The sequence below is a fragment of the Pezoporus flaviventris genome, unplaced genomic scaffold, assembly GCF_033815535.1.
Source record: "Pezoporus flaviventris isolate CSIRO_AGI_PZ_B2104156 unplaced genomic scaffold, CSIRO_AGI_Pfla_v1 ptg000017l, whole genome shotgun sequence".
NCBI classification, from domain to species: Eukaryota; Metazoa; Chordata; class Aves; order Psittaciformes; family Psittacidae; genus Pezoporus; species Pezoporus flaviventris.
The window spans coordinates 1219921-1237494 of record NW_026892565.1 but is presented as its reverse complement, the minus strand read 5'-3'; the positions used below and the strand labels follow the sequence as shown (position 1 = coordinate 1237494).

Sequence of the window (17574 nt, the reverse complement as noted above, 5' to 3'; positions counted from 1 at the left end):
CATGAACCATCTCGGGCTGGACTCTCTGCTCCCTCAGGCGGACAGGCTCGCGCCGCCGGCCGGCTGGTGGTCGCGCACGCGCAGCGTGCGGCCGAGGGGGTGCTGAGGGTGCAGGCGCGGCTCCGCCCCGCCGCTCTCGCGAGAGGCCGGGATTTATTGCTACGTGCGGTGCCGTGCTGCTCATGGCGGCGCTGGAGCGGGGGCGCTGAGCTGTTGGGGTGAGTACGGCTCGTGCGGCGCCGTGGCCGCTCCCGGCCGCCCGCGGGCAAGCGAGGGGACACTGCGGGCAACCGGGAGTCGCCGAGAGGCGTAGAGGGCACCTCCGGGTCCGCCTCCCGCTTGTCCCTTGTCGCAGCGGGCTTAGCGGGGCGGAGGTGCCCGCAATCTCCCCTCGGCCTTGCGGAGCGCGGCGGGGACGGATGGGTGGTGGGCACCTGCCTTGTAGGCCGCCTATCCCGGGGATGGGTGTTGTGCCAGTGGCCGCGGGACACTGGGCCGTGACGGTGTGCGCACTACGCTTCCCGGCGCCCCGCGGGCAGACGCCCTGCTGCCGGGGCTCCTGGGGGCTGGAGTTCCGTCCGGCCGCGCAGGCGGGGCCGGTGCGCCGCTGGAACTCGTCTTCCCGGCGGGCAGCGCGGCCCGGCGAGCAGCGGGGCGCCCTGGGGGCTGCAGGCTGCCGGGCGCCGGGGTGCCCCGGGGGTGGTGCCGAGGGGACTACGGGTCCCGGCAGGCCCCGGGCGGGGCTCCGTCGCTGTGGCTCCTGGGGACGGGGTGATGCGTCCGCTGAGGGGGGGTGCGGCAGGGACCGCGGCTCCCGGCGTGCTGCGCGCCAGCCCCGCCCGGCGCAGGGCCGAGGCCCCGATCCCTTTGTGTGTGGGGGAGCGGCCGCCATCGCCCCCCTTTGTGTGCGGGGCGGGCGGCGCGGCGGCCACTCCCTCCACTGGGCCTTGCCCTTCCCTTGGGCCGGGAAGCGGTGGTGCCTGGTTCGGCCCTTTCCGGCCTTTGCGCTGTCATAGCGTAGGCCGCGGCCGGTGTGCTGTCCCCCTCCCGCGCACCGCGGCCCCCGCTCGGCACGCCGCTGGCCGGGGCTGCTTTTGGCACCGCCCCTCTGCCGGGCCCCGCTCTGCTCCGCGGCCTCCATCTTGCTGCAGCGCAGCCGGGAGGGCCGCGCCGGGCCCTGGAGGCCGCCGAGCCGCCATCGGCCTGAGGCCGGCTCTCTGTTGTCTGGGTTAGTAATGAGCGCGGGACTCTTCCCACATCCCTTTCAGAGAAAACGCATTTGGGGGGTTATGGGTATCTTTTAAACTATTGTGTATGTATATGTGCTTTTGCAGATCTAAGAATCCCAGGTTGGAAGGAGCCTCAAAGATCATCTGGTCCAACCTCTCTAGGCAAACCATGATCTAGACTGGATGTCCCAGCACTCTGTCCAGCTGAATCATAGCAATGTCCAGTGCTGGGGAATGCGCCACTTCCCTGGGGAGGTTATTCCAATGGCTGGTTGTTCTCATTGAGAAAAATTCGCTTGTGTCCAATTGGACTCTCACCAGGAACTTGTGCCCATCACTCCTTATCTTTTCCAAGGAACTCCTTGTCAAAAGGGAGTCTCTGTGGTCTTTGTAGCCACCCTTTAGATACTGGAACAAAATGTCTGTGAAAGTTCTTTAACTTTTTTTTCCCCCCATAGATGTTTGAGGGTTTTTTTGATGTAAAATTGACTTCGCTGACACAGTAGATAGATGTTGGTGGCTGATCTTGTAGCAGTCAGGTATCAATTGGGGCGCTCAGGCTAGTGTTTAGTGCTGCTTTCTGATAGTCATACAAAAATATGAGGAATAGTTTTATCTCCAAGTATCTAAGAGCTGTGTTGTGTGTGCATACTAAAAATACAAAGTCTTTAGACAACTTGGTTATAGTCGTGTAAGAGACGGCTGTTTCCAGAAGCACATATTACATCCAGTAAAATGCACGTTCTTGAAGTTACCATTTCTTCTGAAGAAAAAGTGAGATAAAGCAGTGGTGGTAATCTAGCAGGTTCTGCTGTGAGCCTGATGAGTGGTGGTAATCCAGCAGCTTCTGCTGTGAGCGTGTTTGAAGCTGTGGCCAGCTTTATGTGACTTACTGTCAGTTAGCAAAATGTGCACCTGAAAGGCTTCAAGAACAGGATGTGTATGGCTCTGCCCTGTCTGCATTAATCCTTTCAGCTGTAAATACACAATGTGAACCCAGTGTGACTTGGGGGCTGGGCAGCTGCTTCGAGTGTTTACCATTTGGAGGAGTATTTATAGCAGCTGAATTAAAAAGTAAAGAATTTGAGGCAGACGCACACAGATTTATTTTTTTTTTTACTTGAGTTGTGTTTGCTTGACAACCCTCTGAACTGTGGTAAACCAGCCTTGTTACCAGATCAAACTGGCTTTTGAGGGAAAAGCTGATGCCTGACTCATTACCTGATACAATCAGCTTTGGTTATCTTTGGACAGAAGAGGGGTTTTGATTATTCTATGGAAATGTAATATATTCTATGTCCAGGAAAATGAGAAATGTAACATGATAATTACAGCTCAAGTAGAGCTCTAATAATGTCAGTCTAATTAGATGAGAGAGAAGTACATGGATATTCTGTGCAGTTCCTGTGATTCAGTGCATGTCTGCTTCACTCCTCCTCAACTTGGGCAGGGAAGGGGATGCTCATTTGAGATCTGAAATGCTGTCCAAGAAATACTAGTGTTGTGAAAGAGATTCTAGTAACAGTTGTGTGAACCTAATAGGGAGGTTTGTGCAAAGTTTAGTGCTCCTATTGTTTTTTTGCAATAGGTTCATGTTTTCTAATTTGTATGTTTTTATAATTGAATGTTTCACTGCAAATCTTTCAAACCAGATACTCAACCTCAGAACCCTCATCCAGTTCTTTATTTAACCTCATTCCTGTATGTGGAATGGTCTGATGAGAACTTATTTCAGATGGAAGTTTTCAGAGTGGTGACTAAAAGAAGGTGCCTCATCTGGAGGAGAGGTCATTGAAATACCAACTTGTGTGAAAACCAGGTGATGAGTTTGCACGCAGCCATTGTGTGCTGCTGGGGCTTAGAGTTCTGATTTGTAATAGCTGCCTGCAGTCAGCATTTTCACTATGAGGAAAGTTAAATGTCTTTACATTCATGTTTCAGTCACTTAAGTTGACTCTTTCACATTCACTAAAGGGAATTCAGAGGTAGATGTAGATTGTGAAATCCATTTTCCCCACTGCAGTGGAGAAATGGACTTTGTTCATATTTTTTTTTCTCATTTGGTGTGGGACTTGTGAAATGGTTTGGGAGAAATTGTGTTCTGATGCTTTACACCTTTAGATTATTGCAGAATATTGTATTTTAGCCATAGAGTCATAGTTACAAGAATCTCCCCCCCCTTTTTTCCCCTGTATCTACTGAGTAAGCAACAAACTCAAATCAAAAATGATTTTGATTTCTATTCCAAAAAAGTTTGTTTCTGTAAGATTCAGTTTCATGTAGTAGTGGCACTTTCTCATGAAGACACAAAGTAATCTAGTTACTGTTGTAGAGAGGCTTCTCTGTTGTGTTGGCTATACAAGTATTAACTATATGTGATTAGTATTTTGCAGACCCTATCTTAAGAAGTCCAGAGAATAGCTCTGCAGTTCTTACATGCTGTGTAGGGTGCGTACAGCATCTGTACTTACTTTGGTTTTTTCGTACACAAAGGTAAAGGTGCTTCAGGTATTGTTAGTCCTAGACTTGCCTTTTGCAACAAAAACTATTCCTTCACACACAGACACCCTGCTGCTACACTGAAAGTCTGTGCAAGCACTTAGTAATTAAATTATGGGGCAGCATATAAAGTAACTGATAGGAGGATTAAGACTTGTATTATCAAATGAAGTTGCTCTTTTAATGGTACCTTTCCTGAAATGCCCAACTGCATGCAGAGCTTAGAATGGGAAATGCCACATCACTGGCTTGGAGATAGTTTCTTGTAAAACAAAGCTGAAAATGGGAATGCCAAATATATCTGTAGGCCAGTCTTGCCTAGCATGGATCACACCTGCAGTATTAAGGTAGAGGAACTTTGTAGGAACACCTGGGCTGATGTAGAATTTCTTTTTAAAGTGATACTTTGTGTCTTCTCCCTTTCTCCAGTATGAAGTGGAACAGAACAGAATTTACCACCTGAAACTGCTGCTTCAAGTTCAGATCAGGAAAAGAATATACCACATTGTAACAACTCAAGACCAAAGAAGAGGAAACTTACACTGAAGACACAAGGCTTGATCTGAAACAAGAAGTTTGTGCCTACTCAACAGCTTCAAAAGAGCACGTCCCAGCGCTGCTAGTAGTCTTTTTCTCCAGTGCTGTATTGAAACTGCCAAGGGCAGCAGCACTTGTATTCTCTATTAGCTCAATAGATCAAGTTCTCTTGCTATCTTTTTTCTTTCTTTCTCATTTTCCTTATTTTTTTAAATAATAGCAGTCTTCATCCTTAGAAACTTGTGCTGAAACAGAAGAATCGGCTAATACTACTGAAAGTGCAATATTTGAATATCACTGCGAGGTTGGTATGCATATCTAAAGGTTTTATATATATATATATTTCAGAACTTAATAGGAAATAAGTTGCCAACAGGATTTATGTTGGTTTTTACTGTTATGTTGGCTTTTTAGTAGTATAACAAATTAATAGTACTTGCAGTATGCTTCTAGTTAATGATGCTTATAACCCTAGAGAGCTGGTTATTAATGTTTCTGTCCTCTAGTAATGGTAGTGTTGTGATTCAAATCCCTTCTTTTCAAATAACTACTTACTTAGAAGTCAGCTGTTGGGAGTGAACTGTTGGCAGAGTTGGGCAGTCATCATGGTGCAGTAGAGAGCCATTATACTGTAGGTCCAAGTAATTAATAGGTAGTAGCCTATTACTAGAAGCTTCTTAAAGCACAGTTTTATGACAGTCCTCCTGGTGATCTGTATAAATGGATGTTGTATTTGACATTTTTGTTATGCTCTTTTTTAACATGCTTGCATCTGAATCTGTTGGTTCAGAACTGTTGCATTTTTCCTAAACTTGCTTAATTTGGAAGAGCAGATATTTTGGGTATTTCCTGGCTCTGGTGTGAAACAGTGAATGTGGGAGTACTTTGAGGTGCAGTGCTTCAGAAAGTCAGAAGTTTGGTTTGGTCTAAACAGTATTTATTTTGGTGTTGTATTTCTGGCCTGTTTTATAAATATGTTGCCTGTCTAGAGATGATTGTCTTGACTGTTTTGGTGCTCTAGAATTTGCTTGTTACAATAACTTCTACAAGCCCTTTGTGTTTCTGTTAATAATAGGTACTGTATTATGTGGGCATGGAAAAAACAAACCTATTTTAAGTCAATAAGTGGGTTTTGTGGCTTTTTCCCTCCCTATGTTTTCTTTTAACCAGATGAGCTTTGATCCAAACCTGCTCCACAACAATGGACACAACGGGTACCCCAATGGTACTTCGGCAGCGCTGCGTGAGACTGGGGTTATAGAAAAACTGCTGACCTCTTACGGCTTCATTCAGTGTTCAGAACGGCAAGCTAGGCTGTTCTTCCACTGTTCGCAGTATAATGGCAACTTACAGGAGCTCAAAGTAGGAGGTAATGAGGCAACTTCCAGAGCTTCTTGAGTGAAAACCAGGCTCCTTCACTTGCCATAGAAAATACTTCTGTCTTGTGGCATAATCAGATGGGTGCTGTTGCTTCTGGTGGGCTAAGAGACAACTGAATTAACCCACCACTCCTGATGAGAGACATTTGCAACACTTAAGCTTTGTGCAGCTTGCATTAATGTAGTTGTGACTGTTCTGGCAGAGGTATGGTGTTAGGTCAAATTTGTATAACTGAAATGGAAATAAGTGCTTTGACTGGGGAAGAATCTACTTAAAGAAGTGTTTCTTCTTTAGAATTAGTTTGAGGATGGCCAGTTGTGTTTCAGAATGGGCAGGCTGCTACTTCATGCTACTGATGAATGTGGCAGCAAAGGTTCTGAACTGTTCAATGGCATGTGTTATGTTGTCTGCACTTCCATTTGAACTCTGCTTTACATTGAGCAGGGCAGGAGGAGGGAGTAACTCAGGGGCAAGCCATTGCAATAGAGTAGTTTGTTAGCAGCAGGAGTGAATAACCAGATAAATATTTGCAAATAGCGTGTCCTTGCTTGGTAACAAAAGCAAGGTTTTTACTTTGTGTTTGGCTATGCGCTTTACTGAGATTTTACTTTGTGTTTGGCTACAAGCAGTGGATTAGCACATGTCACCATTTAAAAAACTAAAACAAAACCCCTAAACAAAACTGTGACACCATTATTGTGTGTGTGTGTGTTTGTCTTGTAGATGATGTTGAGTTTGAAGTGTCTTCTGACCGCCGAACTGGAAAACCCATTGCTATTAAATTGGTGAAGATAAAACCAGAAATATTACCTGAAGAACGAATAAATGGACAAGTTAGTGCCTGTTTGCTATGCATGCGTAATTTCTATGCTTCACTCTGGTACTGAAGGCTAAATTCATTTAGCATGCATATTAACCAAATATGGTGTACTGTTACACTGAAATATATCTTTGTTCTGGTAAAAAAAATCAGAGGTTCTGTTTGAGCTCTTCCTTAGCTCCAAACCATTCTTACAGTCACCCGATGCTCTGTAAGAGTGAAACTTGGCAATGTGGCATTCCCTGTTGCACACTGGAAGTGCATCCATGAGTGTATAGCAGGGGATACTGAGATTCATGTTGTATTCAACAGTGCTGCTCCTGAAATGACTAGCAACGGATTTTATTTGTTTTTGGCTGGTAGGTTGTGTGCGCTGTTCCTCACAATTTAGAGAGTAAATCTCCAGCTGCCCCGGGTCAGAGTCCAACAGGGAGTGTATGCTACGAACGTAATGGGGTAAAGCTTGCATATTTTACTTGAACTCTTCACTGGTCCATCACTGTGGTCTATGAGCAAAAAATGTGATGCAATTTATAATGTAGACAGCTGACATTGCTAAGAGCTCTAGTTCTTGGCCAAAACCTCCCATGCTTTGGTAATTCTACAAGCAGAAATGTTAATTCCACAGCTTGCTAGCTTATATCTGTGGAGAACTTTATATAAAGCCACAGAGTTGTTTTTTCTCTTTTAAAACTTAATGAAGCTGGGTTTGTAATGTTCATGTATCCTTACCTTGAAGACTAAAGTTTAGAAACTGACATTTCAAGATGGCCACATAAAAACCTTCCAACTTAAGTTGCTTGTTAAAGACTCATCCAAGCAGCATGATGGGGAAAAAGGAATGGTTTTGCATGCCATGTTTGAGCATTTTCCATTTTCTCAACTCAGTTTTTTTTTTTAGTGCAGGTATTGTTATTAAAACTGTGTTAATCTTTCTTTTAAATTGCTATTCTGCAAATATTAAGTAATAATGTCAGTGAATGTTAATTTACAGGAGGTGTTTTACCTGACTTACACCCCAGAGGACGTTGAAGGAAATGTACAGCTGGAAACAGGAGATAAAATTAACTTTATAATTGATACAAATAAACAGTAAGTTGGTATTGCTTTTCTGCCTTTGTACTTGGGGTAATAGGCAGGCAGAATTAATGCCTGTTCCAAGAATTGAAATGACATTATGAAATAATCTTAACTTTTGCTGCAGTTTTAAGTTATTTCAGGTTTCCTCTGTTTACTTTTTTTTTCCTCTCTAGTACTGGTGCTGTAAGTGCTCGTAACATTATGCTACTAAAAAAGAAACAAGCCCGCTGTCAAGGAGTAGTCTGTGCCATGAAAGTAAGTGGTGCTTCAGCTTTCAAGTTTGCTTAGAAAATGAAATGCTGTTCTGAAATGTGGTATTATAGTAATATATTTAGGGTGCTAAGAGCTATTAACAGCTTGGAGCTGTGGGTGTAAACTGTTTGAAACAGCTGATCTTTGATACAAATCTTAACAAATTAAGTCCTATTTATTTCCATTTGTATCTTAATTTCTCATGGTTGTCTGTTTGCTGTGTGCACTTATGAATCTGCTATGCTGGCGTGTCATAATCTTTTATTGTCTTTGATAGAACTTGCTGCGTTAAGAGAATAGGCAATTTATTAAACACTCTGTTCTGTTCTTAGGAAGCCTTTGGATTTATTGAGAGGGGTGATGTCGTGAAGGAGATATTCTTTCACTATAGTGAATTTAAAGGTGACCTAGAAGCCTTACAGCCTGGTGATGATGTGGAGTTTACAATCAAAGACAGAAATGTAAGATGAAATCCAGTGAAAACTGAAGACGATGCTAGAGCATAACTGGACAGCTGTCTGTTTTCTCAAATTCACTTGTAAAAGGAGGGAGGAGGTTCATGGGAGAATGGCTCTTTACCTCATCTCTATGGGTGTCTGACTGATTTTGTGCTTTTAGGGTAAAGAAGTTGCAACAGATGTTAGACTGCTGCCTCAAGGAACTGTCATTTTTGAAGATATCAGCATTGAACATTTTGAAGGAACTGTAACCAAAGTAATTCCAAAAGTACCCAGCAAAAACCAGGTGAATTTCAGTATTTACTGAAGTTTATGTGAAAAGTTTTTTTGATTGTGTTGAATTCCAGTCCAGCAGTAAGTGTTCCCTTTCCCTGTAACAGTCTGCTGCATAAGCATTGTATCAGAGTGAAGGAGTAAGTTTGGGCTTAACCTGTTACAACCACTCATAGCAGTCACAGTACACAATTTTTCTAAAGATGATGAAAAGCAAGAATTAGGGTAGTGCTACACTGGGGAGTGTTTTCTTTAATGTTTTACATACTTCCCATTGAATTTAATTAGTTTAGGATGAATCTTTAAGGCAAAAGGATAGGGAAAAGGGGAGAAAATACTTGCTGGAAATGCCTGATCTCAGGATTCCTGTGAAGATTAACACTTAAAGACATGTTTGACAGATAACTTGACCATTAATGTTTGCCTTAGAGGAAAGAGCACTTCCCTTATGGCTTTAGGCCAGTCAGCATTGTTGTTTTTGGAGGGGTTGGGGTGGGGTTTCTTGTGTGTTTTGAACACTTGGTAAGACTCTGCTTTTTGGAAGTGTTGTAAGCATGGTTATAAACTCAGTTCTTGAAATAGTCTTGATTTCTTTGGCAATAACATGCTTGGTGCTTTAGAAAAAATACCCAAACCAGCAAACCACAACAAAGACACCTTTAATTTGGCTATGTACAGCAAATTTCAAATGAGGAGTGGTAGAAATGGAACATAGTGGTTTGACTCCAGCAGGCATGTGGTGTCATCCATACTTCTGTTAGAATAGCTGGCAGAAATACCAGTGCCTTGTGCAGTTGTGTTGACTCTTGCAGGTGAACTAATGTCTTCTGTTGGGTGTTCTGCCTATAGAGTGATCCATTACCTGGCCGCATCAAAGTTGACTTTGTGATTCCTAAAGAACTTCCATTTGGAGACAAAGATACAAAATCCAAGGTGACCTTGCTGGAAAGTGACCACGTTCGATTCAATATTTCAACAGACAGACGTGACAAACTGGAACGAGCCACCAATATTGAGGTTCTTCCCAATACTTTCCAGTTTACCAATGAAACTAGGGAAATGGCAAGTATCTCTTTTAATTCTTATGGGGAAGTCAAAGTAAAACATAGGGAGGGTTTTGTCTTAAACAGTAACTTGAATGTAAAAATCACTAGTGTGTTCCATTGCCTTTTCTGAAATCCTTAGATATAAGACTAAGGTGGATGTGCTAATCAGTATTATAGAGTATCTTTCATTCCTGTAGTTGGGAATACTGGTTCTGTTCCAGCTACACTGTGAGTTTGCCTGCCTTTTCAACTGAAGACCAGTTACATACCAGTGTGATAAGACTGCTGTGATTAGGGAGCCTTTGCTTTAAGAAAACCACTGAACTTCAGCCTCTTGGGTTTTGGCTTTCTATCCTATAGACTTATGTTTCTACTATGGCCAGGTATAGTTGCTTGCCTGAACCGAATTCTCATTGGGCTGGCAAGTGTTAGCTGAATAGGAGCTAGGAAAGCTCAAGATGCTATGCAAGAGAATGTTCCCAAAGGTGGAAATTATCTTTGTGTTGCCATTTAAGTATTACAAGCCTTTGCTGAGACTTGCTGAAGGCTCTGTAGGAACTGGGTTGAACTGAGTATGCTTGTGAATTCTGTCTCGCACTGTGCTTCTGGCAGGATCTTGTTGTAGTTCTTCCTAACTTGAATAATGAATTCTTTCAGCAATTTCATTTGGAAATCTGATGGACTTTCTCTTAAACTTCCATTTGACCACTGCTTTTATTTTCTCTTTGTATAAGTTCTTGTATGTTTAGTTTGCATATATGTGCTTTATGAATTTGTAGAGCTGTTCTCTGTGTAGTAGTAGTGCCAGGTTCCTTAACTGTAGTAGTCCTTGTTAATGGCTTAATCTTTTCCATGTCACTCTTAAGAAGAAATTAAGTTGAGAAACCAGGTAAGTACAACTTGTTTGCATTTCAGATTGACCATAGCCATTAACACTGCAGTTTGCAAGGCAGCATATCGCATAAACCAATAAATGTTTTCATAGGATTCAGGCCTTGTGTCCAGATTATGAACTCCTCAAACACACATGGAGTACCTGCAGACAGGTGTCATGTAGTACAAAAATTGTAATTGTTCCTTTGCCTGTTACCAGGGTGTGATTGCAGCAATGAGAGATGGCTTTGGCTTCATTAAATGTGTGGACCGGGATGCTCGCATGTTCTTTCACTTCAGTGAAATTATGGATGGGAATCAACTCCATATTTCTGATGAAGTAGAATTTACTGTTGTTCCTGTAAGTGAGATTAATACTTCTGAGAAATCTTTACTTTTAAAAGGTATTACATGCAGTCTGTCTACAATCGGATTGATCCTGTTTTCCAGGATATGTTGTCTGCCCAAAGAAATCATGCTATAAGGATTAAGAAGCTTCCAAAGGGCACGGTTTCTTTCCACACCCAATCAGACCATCGTTTTGTGGGCACTATAGACAAAGAAGCCACTCCAGCCAAAGCAGCTAGCCCAAATAAAGGCAAAGAGAAGGTAATGCTACTACTTGCTAATGCTCTTCTTGCTAAAGCTCTTCTACTTGTGGAGTACCTGTTCTGCATCCCTGGCTTTGGAGCCTGAGGCTGTTTGCTTAAAAATCTAATTCCATTTTTTGAAGCATTCTTACTCCTGTATAAATGTGAAATACATTGAATAGCCAACAACAGCAGTCAGCACAAACTAACCTGTGTGAAACAAGATAAGAAAAAAATCATTAATGATTATATTGTTGAGGATAATTTCCAGGAACTTCAGTAAGAAGTTTCTTTCTACCTTCTACTCAGTAAGGTACTAGATAGAATAAAAGTAAAGCTTCTAGGGCTAGAGGAGAACCTCTGCTTTGTCAGGTTGTTTTAAACAATACCAGAGTACTTAAACTGCCAATAAGTGCCTACTACTATTACTATTATAGTAGTAATACTTTTCTTTCCTTTATTGTATAATTTAAAACTTCTTAGAGTCATTTGCTCTCTTGCATTTTTCACCAGTTACTGTCAAACCACTGTGGCTCAAATGATCAGTGCTTGAATTGTATACAGGGAACTTGCTCACTTACAGATGAGACACTGCTGAATTCTGATGTCTTATTTTTAGGAAGCTGAGGATGGAATAATTGTTTATGATGACTGTGGAGTAAAACTGACCATTCCTTACCAGGCCAAGGATGTGGAAGGATCTGCTAATCCCCAGATAGGAGATAAGGCAATATAACTAAGTACACCATTGGGAAATATTTTTTTTCTGTGCAGTGTGAGGTGGGAGCTTCTCTTTGCCTTGTTACTGGATTTGTTCTCCCTCTTGGAACAAACGAAGGGCAAGGCATCTGCATAATGTTACTGGTTTCATCTGTCCTAGGTTTGAGATGCGTAATATTTTGTATACCTAAGAATAATATCCTGAAACCTGGTGATACGTATGTGAAAATAGTGTCCTAATGTGTAAATGAAGCTTTTAAAACAAGGAATTCTTATCATCAAGACACTGGGCTCTGCTTGGGAATAATTAAGAGGAAACTGGCATAGAGATTTTGAGATGAATGGTGAAGAGGGAGAACATACCATTGTGAGCAACTTAGCATGAGGGATAATGGAAGGGGAAAAAGAGCTTGGAGATCTGGAAGAGCAGCCTAAAAACTGCCAGTGATCAGGAGCTGTACTAGGAAGGCACCAGTTACTGTCTTTAAAAACCTGAAACAAGTGGGTGAAGCTCAGTACATGTTCACTGGGGGCTACTAATGGCAAGTGTAGTGTAAGGAGGCAAATCACAGGAACAGAAAGATTCTCATCTGTAATGGGTTAAAAGCTGAGTGCTGGAGGCTGGCTTGCCTTGCAGGTACTGCTAGTTGTGACTGCTACTCTTTGGAATGTAGTAAATGTCAATGACTGACAGATGTTTTGGTGAGTGTAGTGGCTAGAAAACTGCTTCCCTGGTGAGTGTAGGTATTGATTAGAGCTACACAGCTTTGAAATGAGATGGTTTGGAGTTGTTTTTTTTTTTTGTGGTGGTTTGCTTGTTTTTTTTCTGTCTAGTGTTGACATGCACCTCTTCAACAGGTTGAGTTCTGTGTGTGTGAAGTGAAGAGAACTGGTTTGCAGACAGCTGTTTCCGTCAGAATGCTAGGACGCAATTACAGCTCAAAGAGGCTTTTGGGATATGTGGCAGCCCTGAAAGATAACTTTGGATTTATTGAAACAGCAAACCATGATAAGGAGATCTTTTTCCACTACAGGTGAATGACAGTTTATTATTACTTGCTTGTTTGTGTGGGTTTGTTTAGTTGGGGGCCAGAGTTTTTTGGTTTACTGTTAAACCCATCTGGACTTCACACGTATGTGCTAAGTATCTCAAGTTCCATTTATTATCTTTGCTTGGCTGGTTCAGGCTTTTCTATTAGTCAGCAGCCTTGGTATTCTATCCCTGTGAATCCCAGGCCACAAAATACAGTTAATTGTATATTTGAAATGCTTCATGGAAATGGGAGGTACTGAAGTAGTTAAATAGTTTCTGATCAACTTATGTAAATGTTGAATGAATATCATGTTATTACATAACTAAAGGAAAGTTGTCCATAATTCTGTTTGTCTAGTGAATACTGCGGTGATATTGATAGCCTGGAACTTGGAGACACTGTTGAATACAGCTTGTCAAAAGGCAAAGGAAACAAAGTTAGTGCAGAAAAGGTGAACAAAACACATGCAGGTAAGACTCTGCCTGGTATTTTCTGCTTACAAGGCTCTTGGCAGGTGTGGATGGATAAAGTTTGTTAATAATCCATTTACAGCTGCAGCTTAGATCAACAGGATGATGCTTAACATGGTGGTCATAGGTTTCTTGAAAGCTGTTGCTTATGTTTCCAGAGAACAGACAAGTGTAGACCAACAGCCCTGTGGACAGTAGCAACTCTTTAGACCTTTATTGTACTTTGTCCTCTTCAATTGAAGGGTTAGAACAGGAGAGCTAGTGGCAGAACAAGCCAAATTAATAATTGCCCTAACTGTGCTGTGCCTTGCAGGAGGTATGCAGCTGGGGTTATTAAGGATTTGGCGGGAAAAGAAAAAGCATACTTGAAGGTTACTGAATGGTTAAAATATGTGGGGAATGGGAATGCAGTGGAAAAGAAGTAAAATACTTTGATTCAGTGATCTCTAGTTTCACAAAAAAACAGTGGTTTTCTGCTTCAGTGTTTGAAATATCAGTGTGGTCTTTATTATAAAAGCTGTCATTACTGCTGTGTTAAAGCTGTTCCAGTGCTAGTGGGTGATAGTGCACTGCCTTCAGTGTCTTGCAGTGCAAACTAGTTTAAAAAGAGGAAGTTATTGACCACTAAAGTATGAAAAGAACATCCTGTTCTTCCATTGTCTGTTTTCAGTGAATGGTATCACTGAAGAAGCTGATCCAACTGTTTACTCTGGTAAAGTAATTCGTCCTTTGAGGAGTGTAGATCCCACACAGACTGAATACCAGGGCATGATTGAAGTCATGGAGGATGGTAAGATTTTAAGTTACAAGAGTTCCTTCACAAATGCACAAGTATAGAATCTTAATAAACTGTAAATAGAGGTGTCGATAGATATCCTACAGAGTATATTCATACTACTAAGCTGATAGTAAAAGCAGCATTTCTAGTATCAGAAATAAGTTCTGAATGCCCTCAGGTAGGAAGGGATGCCTCTCAATTATCCTGTGCTTTTTCCTCCTCTAGGTGAGATGAAGGGAGAGGTTTATCCATTTGGAATTGTTGGAATGGCAAACAAGGGTGACTGTCTGCAAAAGGGAGAGACTGTAAAGTTTCAGCTCTGTGTTCTTGGTCAAAATGGGCAGACAATGGCTGTTAACATCACACCATTCCGCAGAGCTACAGTGGAATGTGTGAAAGATCAGGTGAGTGATGCACGTTCACAGGAAATACTAGTTAACGTGGCATAGAGCAGATGAAAACCCACTTCAGCACTTTAATCCAGGAATCTTGTTTGGCAGGGATGGATTGCTTTGTGTGCTGGTCCTAGGGAAGCAGGTTTGTGTCACCCAAGCACTGGCTTACGCAAACCTGTGTCATGTGGCTTTAGGGAAGGTGAACGCAGTACTTGGTTCTACTGGTTCATTGGTGCTATTGGGCAGCAGTTCCTGATCAAAATCAGTTGATTCTGAATGCCTGTTTCTGGGATGTCCTGGAAATTGTTCTAACTATTTTTTGCAGAACAGGGTTTTTAAAGAAGGGTTTTAAAAAAGAAACAAAATGGTGCAAACTCTGCTTTTAGAAGCTGCTTCCCAGCATTAAGCAGACAGTGCTTGCAGACCACCTGAAACACAAAGGATAATCGTAACCTGGCCAGCTGCATCTCACAATTCTTTGAAAATTAACTGCTGTGATGCTTTCTGGTTTTACAGCTATTCTGCAGCACTAAGCTCTAGTCATTGCCAGAGGGGTGAGTTTTGCCAAGTAAAATGGTGAATGGGAGTAACCAACTACTTACACCTGGGACAGACCAACAAGTGGAGTGGTTTCTGCTGTATAAAGAGGAGTCTTGGAAAAGAACATGCAGCAGCACTCTTCAGTTTAATACTGAGAATGCTGCCAGGACTTTGGCAGGTTTCAAAACTTGTTCAATAGGTTTTGGGGTTTAAATGTTACTTTACCAACTCAAGAGTGCCTAGACTTCCAGAAGTATTGCTTCCAGCAGAATGTTCTGATCAGTGTAGAAATTGCATTTCCACTTCTAAAAGCCATTAAACTGCAATAATGAGTAAGTCATTGAATCTGTTTAGATCCAGAGGAAAAAAAAAATAACCTTGTGATATGTTGGTTTTCAGTTTGGTTTCATTAACTATGAAGTGGGTGACAGCAAAAAGCTCTTCTTCCATGTCAAAGAAGTTCAGGATGGTGTAGAACTGCAGGCTGGAGACGAAGTGGAGTTCTCTGTAATCCTGAACCAGCGCACAGGAAAATGCAGTGCCTGTAACGTATGGCGTGTCTGGTGAGGATTTACAATTCAAGTGACTTAATCTGGCATGATGTCTGCATCACAGCAGGCTGGTGCAAGCCTCTTCTAAACTGAGCTGTTCCTAGACTGGGAGCTCTGAATTTCTGGCTTCAGTGAGAACCTCTCACCCAAGAGCTGCAATCATTTAGAGATGTTGATGCTATGCCATTGTGTACTGACCACTTGTAAGCCTTTTATTGTTGCAGTTAAAGGAAACAGAAACGTAGGAAATACTATTTAGATGTACATGAGAGTAAATGCAACACCTCTACTCATTACAGAATACCCTTTTGAGGAGTTTGAGCTACTGCTGTTTTGTAGCCCTGTGCTTAAAGGAATGGTTTTGAAGCAGAATTATGTGGCATCACTGAGGTCTGCTTTTGCACAGGATGGGTGATACTAATGGGGACAGTGAATAGCTCACACCAGCTCTGGGAAGTGACCCGTACTTTCTGTGGCTGACTCTGTTACAGTGAAGGTGCAAAGGCTGTCGCTGCCCCACGTCCTGACAGACTCGTTAACCGCTTAAAGAGCATTAATCTGGATGATGCCAATGCTCCTCGGCTCACAGTTCTTCGTCAGCCTCGGGGACCCGATAACTCAAAGGTATGTAAGCTAAAAGGTTACATTGTAGAGTAACTGCAGTTTGGGTTTAAACCTGAATGGCATAAAACTGACTCCTCTGGAAACATGAACGGTTGGAAGCGCAGTGTCCACCTTCATTCCGCAGTGAATGACTTACCTGCTGTGAGAGATGAGATTGTTTCTGCATGATGTCAGGGTGCTGTCCCCTGTGTCAATCAATCATGTATGCTGTGGTTTGAAGAGCATGCAGCATCAAAGCAGCCAGTTGCTGCTTGTGTTCTAACACAAGAGATGGCTCTCCAGGTTTGTTTATAAACCTCCTGCTCCCCTTCTCAGAGATAGTGAAATGTCTTCACATCAATTTGGCTTTCAAAGGAGGTTCTGCCACCACTTGATAAACAAAAGTGAAGTGGCTGGAATCTCTTGAGGCATCTGGCAACCCACAGAACCTGTGTTGTCTGTGTTCCTGAAGCCAAATGTGGCTAATTAGAAGCAGCGTGCTCAGTCAGTCCTGGATTGGAAGAGAACAGGTTGACTTTAAAGTGTGAGGCTGGAGCTAAAAGTTACTTGTTTGTGTTTTCCTTGCAGGGATTTGGTGCAGAGAGAAAGATCCGCCAAGCTGGTGTTATAGACTGATCCTCAAAGCCCATCCCTGATACACGGCTGAGTGCTGGGGGCTGGTGAAGGGTACTGAATATCTCCTTGTTAATCCCTTCCTCCAAATTCTAAGAAGCTATTACACCGGTTTTAACACCTTCTCATGTTATGTTTAAAATAAATTTATGAAACCATTTTAAAATTATGCACAGTTGCATTCTGGAGAACTTTAAGGTGGCGCCTTTATAGTATCACATTTTAGAAGCTTGTTTTGAATGGTGCATTTAAACGCAACTGGTTACTGCAAATCTACGTTGCCTCTGTGAGTAAACATTATAGAGAGCTCAACTCGGGTAGACCTTATGGAATTCTGCACTACAGTTCTCTTTGCTTTGTTATCTTGGCTGAGGTTTTCCTATGCCTTAGTGAGTGACTGCGTTGTGTCCACTTCCTAGTGGAAGCGGGAGGCTACCTTCAGCTCAGTGCTCCACTCACAAGGACCATGTGAGGGTGGAATCAGTGCAACTTGATACAAATCTGTCTGAACATTCAGATAAGTTGGTGGCCAAATGTTACAATGTTTTCCCGTTTCATTTAACTTCGGTCCTTCTGCCAGTGACCTTTAGAGCCCAGTGACAGCCTCTTTCTGAGCTTCACCTTGTGTTTGTAGCGTTCGGAACCACGTGCAGTGCAGAATTTCCTAAGGCTGAGGTGTGCCATCAGTGTGGTAATTTAAATATACTTAAAACAATGCACAAATCTGCTGCTTCCAACACTGCAGCTTCCACCCCCCTTTTTTGTTGACTGATTTAATCTGAAACAAAGGACGAAGTTGTGCCTGAAGTGAAT

General features: G+C 42.6%; 1 protein-coding gene across 2 annotated transcripts; it reads left to right on the top strand.

The window, feature by feature from the left end:
- Positions 1 to 95: 95 nt before the first annotated feature.
- On the top strand, positions 96 to 16930 carry CSDE1 (cold shock domain containing E1). Of its 2 annotated transcripts, XM_061454969.1 has the most exons (20): positions 96 to 218; positions 4158 to 4569; positions 5436 to 5634; positions 6369 to 6478; positions 6829 to 6921; positions 7460 to 7557; positions 7719 to 7800; positions 8130 to 8258; positions 8416 to 8541; positions 9378 to 9590; positions 10668 to 10808; positions 10898 to 11056; positions 11657 to 11764; positions 12616 to 12791; positions 13149 to 13261; positions 13932 to 14051; positions 14265 to 14443; positions 15374 to 15537; positions 16017 to 16149; positions 16717 to 16930. In XM_061454969.1, exons 3-20 carry the CDS (start codon positions 5436 to 5438, stop codon positions 16762 to 16764), a joined length of 2391 nt encoding a protein of 796 aa, XP_061310953.1. In that variant the 5' UTR covers positions 96 to 218; positions 4158 to 4569; the 3' UTR covers positions 16765 to 16930. The 2 variants fall into 2 exon arrangements, with proteins under 2 accessions (XP_061310953.1, XP_061310954.1); XM_061454970.1 differs by lacking the exons at positions 96 to 218; positions 6829 to 6921 and adding an exon at positions 1211 to 1228.
- The last annotated feature ends 644 nt before the right edge of the window (positions 16931 to 17574 follow it).